At 31.5% G+C, this 12,604-nt stretch overlaps 1 protein-coding gene across 1 annotated transcript; it reads left to right on the top strand.

Annotated features, from left to right (window-relative positions):
- Window positions 1–30: 30 nt before the first annotated feature.
- On the top strand, window positions 31–10,092 carry LOC141461999 (uncharacterized). The gene is made up of 11 exons (XM_074143540.1): window positions 31–170; window positions 910–1,085; window positions 5,332–5,417; window positions 5,490–5,699; window positions 6,556–6,770; window positions 6,851–7,009; window positions 7,724–7,886; window positions 8,014–8,227; window positions 8,583–8,706; window positions 9,540–9,667; window positions 9,891–10,092. The coding sequence occupies exons 2-11, from the start codon at window positions 931–933 to the stop codon at window positions 9,949–9,951; spliced, it is 1,515 nt and encodes a 504-aa protein (XP_073999641.1). The 5' UTR covers window positions 31–170; window positions 910–930; the 3' UTR covers window positions 9,952–10,092.
- The last annotated feature ends 2,512 nt before the right edge of the window (window positions 10,093–12,604 follow it).

Raw genomic sequence — 12,604 nt, 5'->3', positions numbered from 1 at the left:
TATATTCAATTGTAGGAATGTTATGTGCCTGTTATATCATTTAAAAGTCTGAGAGGATCGTCGCTTCCTATATCTAGTTACTGTATATTTCTAATAGATTACTGTTTTAGTTAAAATTCAATTCGAATAAAATTTCGACACCTTAAGCATATAAAGTTTTCAGAAATTGAGTACGTATTACATAAGTATCTATGTATTTTTATAATTTAATTTCATATTTGGAATCTTAAATACAATATTTATTAGTTCACTTAAATAAACGGTATTTTTGAGAGAATTCCAGCTTCTCAAAAACTAAACAAAAAAGTCACTCGTGTCGGGCTACGATGCAGTAAACTAAATTCAGTGATTAAGCGTTTTATGGTGAAAATGTCAAAACAAAACGTTCAATAAAATTGCAGTTCCTCCCAAAAGGTTTTATTAACCTTAGAATTTAATTCTATTTATATATTAAGTGTTAACCAATAAACTGTTTATGTTTAGCGTGTGTGAACCGTTTTGAATATGAAGCAAATAAATATTTAGTAAGATGATTTAATTTTGAGAAAACATTACTGCATTGAGTATTAGTTTCCCATCAGATTTTTACTTTCTCTTACTGAAGTAAGTAGAATAAGTGTTAAAGTATACCCTTAAGTACTCTGTTAAGTAAGAGAAGGTGTGGTTATTGTACAGATTTTCGATTATAAATTTATCTATGAAATATTCGTCTTTGAGGACCCCAAGTCTGAAAAAATGGTTTTACAAATTGGTCTCTCTTACTTTCTCTCTCTTTAGTCGTGTATCCACTGCAACTAAAAAAAAAATCCCCGAAAGACTGAATTTCCAAATTTTGAAAATGCCACTTTATGGAATAAAATTTTTCCTATCTTAAGATTTTCAACTTAGCAATAATTTCATTATGTTCAGTTTAGATAAGAATCATCAGAAATGTCAATTAATGAAAGTACCATCGACTTTGGAAATCCTTTGACTCAATCAGCTTTGGACAGGGACGAGGCAGAATGTATAGACAATTATGGAAGTATTTCGAACGTAGACGTCTCATTTTCAGGAATATTGGCTTCTACTAACTTTGCACGAAAGTGAGTACACATAGAAAATTATACACTTAAAACCACTTATTTATACTTTTGTCGATATTGTTGTTATTGGATAGAGAGCGAATCTCAAGATTAGTGTTACTAGTGGAACAGCGAAAGTGCTGTGTTTTATTATTATTAAAGTCACTGAATTATATCTCATCTGAAAATGTAAATCAAACATCTTTCCAGTTTTTGAAGGTCGCTTCTTCTCCTAAATCCTGTGAAAATTATGTCCGGAGAAAAAGAAATGTTTTTTCTTATCCTATTGATTGTCTTACAATTGCTGGAGTGCAAGATACGAATCATTTGCACCTTGAGACCAGAGGAAACCAAGTGGAAAAAACAACTAGTTGAAATGATCCTGGTTCTTGCTTAAAGGAAAGGTGCTGGGCGATGACACAATTTTGGCTGCCAGGAAAATGGCATACCCCTTGCTCTAGTCTAATCTAAAATTAAGAAAAAATAGCTAGAACAGTTGTTTTTTTAGAAAATAAAACTTTATTTTTTTAAACAAAGTTTTAATTTAAACTGATATTTTTTTTTCATGTACATTTATTCTAATATTCTTCATTCTTTAATTTTTGTACTTTAACTTCATATAAATAACAATGAAGTCGTTAGTATTATTAGGGTGTTCTATTGTGTATTCTGTTTTTCGAAATTTTTTTTTTGAGTTTACTGTAATTTTCTTGACAGTCGCCACAAGTTTTATATGAACTTGGACATAACTTAAGTTACACCTATCAGTTTGGGTTGAAACCTTTTCTCATGATATATTGATTCTTGTGGTTGGGGTTCCGGGGAGATGTAAGGCCACGCTTCCTTCAACGTATCATTTTAATGTAGTGAGCATGTGTAATAATATTGAAGTTAATGATTTTTCTTTTTATGAGTTCATTTATTAAGTTTAAAAAAAATTTAATCGACTAAATTTTATTAAAAGAAAGTCGTTTTATGAAGTGAATGTAATCACCGGTTTATTTTATTGTTTTAAATGAAAGGCGCGACAACATCGTCAATGCCTGTCTGCCTGTCCATTACTTGACATTGAGCTGTAAGAAGCTCTTAGGAACAGAAAATCTAAGGGCAAGCAGCTGGATTTGAACCCGAGATCTCTGCATTGGAATCCAGTTTACGCTAACCTCCGAGTTAATAATCCCTTCTCTCATTCTGTTTCTTTTACTGATTTTTAAATACACTTGGGACAGCAAATAATAATTTATTCAAATATAATTAATAATTTTATATATTTTTTTTAATCTTTTATATATGTATATAATGTTTAAATGGGCACAATATACTTCTTGCAAGTAACAAAAGAAAAAATCTGCGCTCAGATTACTGTATTACAGAGTACCCCCACCTTGACTCTTCTTATCAACTCTTCCGTACCAGACGTGCGCGCTACTCTTTTTTCAGTCATGTTCTAATTTTCTTCCAAAAAAGTTATTAGTTTTTAAGATGGCAGCATGCATGGAGTTAGATTTTGAACAGTGGTTGAAAACAAAGTTAAAGTTACTAGACATTGATGAAGAGGTATTGGGACATCGCATTTACCAAGTTCTAGTTAAAGAGGATTCATTAGAAGATAAAAACACCTGTTTGGAAAATTTATTGGCTTCATTTATTGGCAGTCAAACTAAAGAGCACACTACAGAAATTGTTGAACGTTGGAATTTACACAAGAATCAGAAAGGTAATTTAGTAGTAAGCAATGATGATACATGGGAGGAACCTGTTTGTGAATTGTTAAAGAAGAATTTAGCCATGCAACCTGAAGTTGAACCGAATAAATCAGAAGATGAACTACGTATTCGGAATTATATTATTAATAAATATGGTTTTTCAAGTGTTTCCTCAGAAAAAACTAAGGTAAAACTAAGTAAGGAGGAGGTTTTATCTAATCAGAATTACTTGAAATCTCTGAAGGAATTGAGGGAAGATCGTAAAAAAATGAAAGTGGAAAATGAACTCAAAAAGAAGAAGAAGAAAAACAATCAACGTAAGGAGAAACGAAAATCTGGCGGCAAACGTAAATGACATTTTGAAAGCAGTGCAATCAAAGTAATTTTTGTAACTTCATTGTAATTCAATCGCAATTAATTCAAAATAAATTAATATAAATTAATTGTCTTTTAATTATATATTTCCTTCTTAAAGACCCGGGGCCCAAGACTTTTTGTCTTCTGGGTCTTTTTTTAAGTATGTATTTGTAATTGGAAAATAAATATTTTAAAGTGATAGAAATTACATGCATATAAAAAAATAATTATTAATATGATGAAGTTGAGATTGCATGTTTTCTGAAGATTTAAAAAATATAAAGTACAAAAAATTAATATATATATATATATATATATATATATATAAAGATAACTAGTTACTAAAACTGAGAGATCATTGGCGCCCAATCCTTTTTTAGTGCACTTCTGGCCTAGTAATTGTTCTCTCGTTAAACAACACAGTTCATCAATAGACTGTGTGTTACAAAAAGCTTCACCTGGAAGTGAACTCTAGAAGTCGGCAGCTGAATTCAAGCCAGAAACTCCGCAACGTCATTATTTAAATATAATTTTTATTACCTCTTTCTAGGTAATAAATTGTTAAGTTTGTTTACTTGTAACTTTATACTATAACGATATCTTTCTTTCATTTATCTCAATTTGAATAAAGCGTCTTTTTTTATTATTAGAATCAACCTTTGATAGGCAGTAATTATACCAACAATGTTTACAGTTTTTGTTTATATTTTTGTTAAGTTATTGTTTAAACTTTTCTACGAATTTACGTAATTGTATTCGATTTTTTAAACTATTACCTCATAATTTGCCCAATATAAAGTTTTAATATAAAGGATGGTCAACAATTCTATGTAATGAAATTGTGAAGGACGTGGATAAGTTTAAATAGCTGAAACTTGTTCCAATTAATTTTGAAATCAACCTTTAAATTGTAGGCTGGTATTTCTTAGACACTTATTTAAAGGGTGACTCTCTGTTAACAAAAAGGTAAACGTTCCATCGTCAGATGTTTGTTCCGCCATATTTATTCCTCGTTTAGAGTAATTGAGATGCTGGCAAGTTTATTGTGGGTGAATAAGCTCAAAAAAATTAGAAACAGTGAATTAGAAGCAGTACCTGCAAGTTGTTACTCTCACCGTGCCAGTTTTCTCTCTTAATTTCATTGGCTCGTGATGGTATCATAAAAAGGGAGTAGGGACTAGTTTTAGAGTTAGGTTTTCTAGTCTGGGATGCCAGGCTGTCTAAGTTTAGCTGATGAAGTGGGGTAGGGGCTCTTAGGTGATGGTTGGGCATCCAGCATTAGATGATCCTTCTGATTCGGATCTGCTATCGAAAACCTGCCGGCTGTTTTATGGGATTCCTGGAGCTTTAGGGCTAGAGAGGTAAGTTACTTATGTAAGCTGGCACTCCTCCATTTCTGGTAGTTATAAAACGCGATTAACTTGTAGTAGGAGCCCCAAAGCTACCCTAAGGGCCAGCAGCTGGATTCGAACCCAGGATCTCCGCGGTAGAATCCATAAACCACTGAGCTAAAGCCTTCCCTCATACCAGTTTATTATTCCGTACTGATTTGGAGCACGGCTTGCTCGGAGCCTTAAGCACGGCGTGACTGAAAATAACCTCATTTTTTACTGTTTCTCTTCCAGAAATTAGCAGTACAATACAATAATACCAATAACTTGTTACGTCCCTTTTCGTTTAGATGTGTACCACATGTTTTACACATAATGCTGATCTTTGTTAGAGCAGTGAGTTTAGGGAGATCTCGTAGCTCCACTCGTCGAGATCAAGGAGATGTCACTGGATCCAATGCTAATATTCTGTGCATTCACTCTATGAAGTAGTAGAGATAGTCCAACATCATTGACTCGTTGAGTGGACCTTCGAGGTGTATTCCACTTAACAGAAAGGCCTTCCTTCTTGTTCCTTCTTGTTGAGTAGTGGTAGCATATGTTTCTCACGTATTACTGATTTTTTTTTCTTTTTTTTTATATTCGTGAGTTTAGAGAGCTCTTGTTAGCTCCACTCATAACTAACATATCAGTAAACTGAGGTCATACCTCCTAGATTCACAGAGCTCCCTTGGTTAGAAACCAAACTCTCCAGCTCCAGACAGAATATTTTGTTCTTTGTCTGGAACCTAAAAGAATTCCTGCAGTTGCAGACTACACCATTACTCTTCTTTTTCATTCTATTATTCTATAACAGTGATTTTACTGTTGCAGTTTCATGCCGGAAGAAGATTCATTGTTTCAATGTTTAAGGCGTGAAAACAACATAATACCGTCGAAAGAAGATTTGTCATGGCTAGGTTAGTTTATCCTTTGCTACTAGTTAAATTCAATTTGTATGTACAAGCATTAATTTATTGTCCTTCCCAAAGATAATTCTGGGATTAGAAAGGCAAATTCATCATCCGTAAGTACGAGGGATTCTTTAGACCTGTCTTCTTCGACTACCTTCAATTCAACCAGATTAACAGGTTTGCCAAAAATAGCCGAAATTGCTCAAAAGATACGAGATATTCGTGAAGAAAATCCTACAGCATCGACAACAGATATTGAACACATTCTAGAAGATTTAATGTTAACCGGTGAGTTTGCAATCTCTTTTGATTTCTGTTCAATACTCCTATCTCCTTCGTATTTCCTGTGAACATAACTCAAATATTACAAAATCTCATACAACTTTACCTTACTGCAAATATTGCAACTCTAATGAAAAAAAATTCCAATATCTGATTTCACTAAGTTTTTTATTATTCTTAAGAACCTAGATGTTATGCTTACGACTTACATAAATTACTGTAGCAATTACTTAGTGACTTACATAGTGATATGGTTTTCACTAATCGCCACTATCGAATTCCGAAACTTTCTAAATTTTAGAGTTACCTTTATAGTCTCCAAAGCCCTCTCAAAAACTTTCCAGAAAAATGTTTTTAAATAATGTAGTTAGCAGTTGTCATAGTTTCTGAAAATTGTTGCGAATTATGTTATTTTCAAGAATTGTTCAAAAAAAGTCATAAACCTATTCAGTACAGAAGCGCTTCTGTTTAACTGATTTTCTTCAAAATTTGTGATGTTTGCTATGCTTTCAATATATATTAATGTTATGTTGGCCGTGAAACTGTAAATTATATTGAAGTATTACTACAAATGGGTGCTTAAAGTTGCATTCCCCTGAAAAATCATTTTTCCTGGGAAAAAGATTCAAATAAAAGTGTAAGATTTATGTGGAAATCGTCAGTGTCATTCTTTTAGGGAATCGCTAAAAAAAGTAAAAAAACATTAAGGAAAGACTGTTTTAAGGCTGCTTAACATTAAAATTAAAAAAAAAAAAATTACAATTATGCATTAATGTCCGAAGAAAATCTGACTTATCACTGTGAGAATTCTTCTAGGAAAAAGTCGTGTAAATGTTTTAATTAATAATAACGTCTTTTTTAGAAACCAAAAAAGATATGCCAATAAGTACGAAGAATTTATCACTGGAACAAGATGATCTTTTAGTAGACAGCACCCATAAAATGCTGTCCTGGCCCTGCATTCAGCTAGGTGATTCAATGATATGCAGCTGTACACTGAAACTCTCGACACTAGTAAATTCGGAGGATCTTGTCATTGCAATTTCCAATGATTCCGCAGCCAACAAATGCTTCAAAGTACTTCTATTAATACAGTAACTTTTATTATCTCTACGCTGAATATTATTGAAACTAATTTATATTTTGTTTTACTTTAGTTTTTTCACTGCCAAGATGTGGTCTCTGAATTTACTATTACGTTAGAACCTCAGCAGACTTATGAATTAAGTGTACTGTTTAAACCAGATAGGATAGGTCAAATCGCAACTTCCGTAGTAATCCGAAGAACAAAATCCAGCGATAAATATAAAAAAATTGTAAGTATAGAGTTTTTTTAATTACCATTCTACGGTTTGAAATTATTGAGGACTCCCTGAGTCTGCAAAAGTAGTCTTAAGTGGTCTGGGTTTAGTCTGGATTTTTATTTTATTACAAACTTTTTTTTTTATAGTAGATATTTTGTTATTCAAAACTATGTTTTGTAAATTGTTCTTGGATTGAAGATAATTTCATTTTTTTAGTGCGTGATAAGAGTAGCTTTCAAAGTGTATTTAGCTTTTTGATGACATACGTATTGAGAGACGAACGACATTCTCTCAAGCAGATAATTAATATTAGATGTGGTTACTGGCACTCATCTCTAAATTGAATCTAAATAATAATGAATCCGAGTAAAATTTAGTAACAATTTGACGTTTGATGAAAATTTGTAGATACAACTTTGAGAGATGTTGCAAGACCATTTTTAGAATAAGAAACTTCTAACAAAAAAAGATGTTTAACAAGTAATAAGGCTCAAGATTAAGTAAAAACTGACTAAAAATATGTTTTCGTTCTTCAGATCCTAGAAACAGTGTTTAGCGTTCTCTTGTTACATGATTTAAAGACTAAGAGGATAGCACTGGATGGAGTCGAAACCTAAGTCCAGCATGCTACCATACAACTAATCCCTTCCCTGATAACATAATAATATTTTGTAATTATTTAAAAAATTTGAGCGGAAAACGTTCTATGGTATTTTTATTTTACAGATAGGGCTTTATGGATATGGAGGCCTCGGACAGATGCATATTAATGTAGGGTACGATATAAGTACTAAAAATCCCTATTTATTCTATGATGCCAAACTCCAGTCTTCAAAATTTTTACTAAAAAATATTGGTTCTGATTTTTTATTTTTTATAATAAATGCAAGTAAGTATTTGTATCAATCTTCTGTTTTCTTAAGTCTTAATGTTTTATTTTATTTAAATTTTGTTCTAGTATCTAGTTTAATCTGTCTGTTGATTGTCTGTTTATGTCTGTCAATCTGTGTGCGTAGATTACAAAGTGCATACGCATCACAATTTAAAAATAAATGTATCACCACAGTTTGGACGAATTCGTTCTGGCGAGGAAGTAACAGTCACTGTAACATGTCCCATTATTGAAAATTTGTTCGACATTTTATTACATGGGGACAAAAAGTGGTTGGTCAAAATTGCTCAAGTTAATATGATATTTGGCGATGAAGCAGCACGTCTTAGGATATCCAGGTAATTTATATTTAATGTAATTTTTTCTTTCGCTTACTTCTCTTAAATGGAATTATTTGCAGAAACATATAAACATGTTAAATTTTCTATATTTTTATATGACTGCTGCCAATTTTGAAATGCCTAAAACATAGCGGTGAGTTCATTATTTGGTAGTTTATTTTATTTTTTAGTTTGAGGCACGTTAATTAAGTTTGATAATGGAAGCCATATGTAATTTAGAAAAGGAGTGACTACAAGCCTAATTCACTGCAACCTAAAAGATCTATTGTGATATTCTATGGCGTGTACACAGAATTAAAGCGTCCATAAAAGCCACTTGTTTATACCTTTTCTTTGTTTCAATTTTTTGCAGATTGTATCGAAAACATCACTATACCGATCAGATTACTTTTGTACAGCATGCAGATGTATTAGAGAAAATCCTAAATTTAAAGAACAATTCTTCCTGCTCTGTTAATAAATTAAAAGATGAATTGGTAAGTTTACGTGCTGAACTTTTTTATTTCTGTCTTGTATGTAAGTCATACGGATATTAGAATTTTACTTCTAGAATCTGCTAGAAGCTCGAGGTATATTCTAGACATGCCAGATCTTCCTTCTGGGCTAGCTCTTCCTAGTGGCTCCCTAGCGAACTAGAGGTTCTATTTTCTTTCAAGAGATGGCGCCAAAGTTGCTTCTTTACAATATTATTTTATTTTACTTTATTTTTGGAATTTTTACGATAAAAACAGTCTATTGTTTCTCTATCATTTTTGTTGACCCTTTTTTTCTACGAGAGCGTGATGTTTTAAGGTGTTTTGGGATGAGCTTCACATTTGCATACATCACAAGGTTGTTTCAACAATTTAGTAATTGAAATTTAGACATTCTTACGTGCTACATAGTCTGATGCCCTCTCTGCTACTCCCTGCAGTTTTTTGGTAAAAGTAAAGTAATCGCCTATTTTTTCAGGCGGGGCTTAACGTCTAACCACCAACACGTCAGTGTTATTATATTAAGCTTCCAGCAGATCTTGACAAGCCTTCTTTACTTTGCTCGTTGTGAATGTAATCTATGTATATTAGTTTGTTCATGAGTATTCTTAATTCTTATTCTTGTGAATTCTCTGCTAAGCTCGATAATTTTAGTGTACTTAATAATAGTTATATCTGTTATTTGATTTATAATCCGGTCTTTTTCATAAAAACACTTTCTTCTACCTTATTTGAAAGAGAACAAGCATGTTAAGACTGATAAAATTATTGGTATTATATTCATTTACCTATTTATAGTTCATTTATAAATTAACTAATAAATATGAAATTTTTAGAACAGCTTTTATTTAATCTATGATAATGGAATTAAGGAATGGAATGTGGACATAGTTGCGAAGAGATCAGCTTTTAATTATGGCTTTCGTAATAAAAATTTGCATTATCGACCGCTAGATACAATTTCGTAAGTAATTATTTTATCGCTTAGTAATTTTTTTAAAAAGGAAAGGATTCACGAAAAAAAAAAATATCCTTCCCATTTCCTTTTCTTGGTCAACTTTGTAGTATAATTTTTGTTTCTTATTATAAGACATGTTTGAATACGATTATATCAATTTAATTGGTTTTAAGTTTGTAGTGTTAGTATATCAAGTTTATATGTGTTAAATTCATTTTCATTTGATTAGAAGTACTGAAGAGAACCGTTATCTGCCGTCCACAACGTCGTTTGCTCAGTCTCAGTTTTGAGAAAGCACTGGATTTTTTATTTTGTATGTTGTTTGTAATTATTGGTATGTTATTAAATTCAGAAATTATTATATAATTTCTGTTGTGATAAATTTTAAACCAACGCAAAAATATTTAATTTGAATTATGCTACCGGTAAGTCTGTATACTTCGTAAGTCTTTACTTTATAGCTGACTCGAAAATTGTTATAATTTATATTCAATGTTTTCATAATCTTTTTATATTTGTGATAGTGCGATCATGTTCTATTTTTACACATAGTCACTATTCATCCAAATTATCTTTAATAGATTCATTATAGTATATAAAATATTCTATTTTCATTGTCTATCAAAACCGATGATTTGAACTGTGAGTTAACTGAAAATGTGATAATTGAGTCAATTTCAAATATGAATTGTATACTTTTTTACATTAATTTATTTTATTGAATTTGGAATGTAAATTAATATATTGTGATACTATCAATAAATAACTTTTGTAATGTTGATTTCTAATAAATTCGTAATTGGTGAACCATAACTCTCAAAATCAAGGAATCAGGTATCTGCAAAGGTAAATTTATAAATTAACAATTACAATGTTAATGATGAAATTCCATGGAGTATTTTTAACGTTATTCGCATTCTTTTGTTGTTTAAAACATGGAATTATCTTAATTGAATGTGTTATTGCTCGAGAGTATTGTTGTAAATGTTTGGTTTTTTTAAAACAGTCAAATTGTGTGCTCTTTCAGTTATCTGTCCTTCAGTTATCACTGACGATATGGTGCAGAAAGTTGACGAAAAAGTTTGAGAGAACAGACGCTTTACGATTTCATCGTTATCGAGTTTCCTGAAGGGTCAAGAAGTGTTCTCTGTGAAATTGTAACCGGACGCTTAAATTATCGAGAGTTGTGTTCACACGGGGTTCCCTCCGCAAATTCCTAATCTCACGTCCAGTAACTAACGCCTGTTCCTGCATTTGAAGATGCATCTGGGTAGTCAGCGCCACGACGACAATGGTGAGGTTAAAACGACCGTGTTGCAGTGGTTGTCAAATCAGGCGGCAGACTTCTATGAGGATGGGATTCAAAAGCTGGTTATAAAGTGCCTTCATATTAGTGTCCATTATGTAGTAAAGTAGATTAAGGCCCATGCTTAAATTGTTAAGAAAAGTATACTTGTTTTTATTCCAAAACGGTACTTACTTAAACAACACGCCTCGTAAATGTACACACTTTATGTTTTTTATTTCATTTCATGTTTCATATAAAAGTTATAGTTCTATATGTGCGCAACTTATGTAAAAAGTGTAAAGAGAATCATTTGAGCCTTTTTAAATAAAATTTCAACAAAACACGCAGTAACTTGGCTCTTGTGGTTAACATTCCGTCAAGTCAATCAAAGAAATGAGGAAGTAACTAATATTATTTATTTTTTTGTTTATAAGCTAGTATTCTTACACTTCACGCATTCACTCCAACCAGTCTGAACCATTTTCTAAAAACGACTTTTCCGTACTCAAAGGAGACACCAAAACCGATATTTTTGGTGAAAAGTCAATAAGGAAAACTAGACACCATTTCTATACTTTCTTACAACGTAGTAAGCGAAAATAAAACTTAGTATTTATGTGAAACTATTGAAAAGCACAATTTAAAAATAAAGAAAAAAAAGGGTTTGTTTATACCAGATAAATTGAAGGCAAACTAATGTTTATTAATGACAAAAGCCTGGCTGAGTCAACATTCTGAAGTCTGCTTCAACTCCACAGCTGGTTTCACGAAAAATGCTGACCGCCTCTGACATAGAAATGTCAAATAATGGCCACATCCTTCAGCACCATTTAATAGAATCTAATTTTGAGAGAGAAACGTATTATCATTTACGCTTCTGAACATTAAGTTCCTAATTACATGTATTTAATCGTATAAGTTGTAAATGTTTATGTAACTAGGTAAGAACTATTATATTAAATTTTTAAAGGTTGTTAGACATTCATACCACAAAAATTAGAAAAGTGTGCTATTATAGTAATTTATTCGTAGATAATAGACAAACAAAAAACCCGATTAGTGGACCGGTACCCTGGTTTACTATTTTTCTAAATCATATTTTATGTAAGTACAATTTTTATTTAATTACTGTAACAGTTACTAATAAATAAATTGATTTTAAACTAAAAATAAAAATAAATTACATAATATGTACATGTAGTTGGTGGGGGATAGAAGTTACCATTTTCTGGCCAACATTTAGTCATTAGGCCCTAAATTCTGAAGTAAAATTTTGTATTTTCTACCCCTCTCTCTTAAAACATAAGTAATGAAACTACCGCCAGACAGCGCTAGCATTTGCTGTCCATAGTTACTGGATTATTTTTTTTTTCTCTTTCTTGATTTATTAAACATTATTTTTTAATTAATACAAATCTTTTGCATAGTAGATAAGAAGAAATTATAAGAAAAATAGATGTTTATATTATGTAAAACAAAACTAAATATAATAAACAATTATTCAATATGTACTGAAATAAATGACGAATGGAAAGCACTCGTAGAGCACTTAAGCTCCCCAATTTTTAAGTTTCTCTTCTTTTTATGAGCAAAATAAATACAAAAATATATAATGGTGTGTGAATAACATGGTCCTGGCCTGATTCTCGTACGAG

The sequence above is a fragment of the Rhodnius prolixus genome, unplaced genomic scaffold, assembly GCF_049639745.1.
Source record: "Rhodnius prolixus isolate KJV_2025 unplaced genomic scaffold, Rpr scaffold_12, whole genome shotgun sequence".
Taxonomy (NCBI): Eukaryota; Metazoa; Arthropoda; class Insecta; order Hemiptera; family Reduviidae; genus Rhodnius; species Rhodnius prolixus.
Note: the sequence above shows the minus strand (reverse complement) of the source record. Positions and strands in the feature narration are given on the sequence as shown.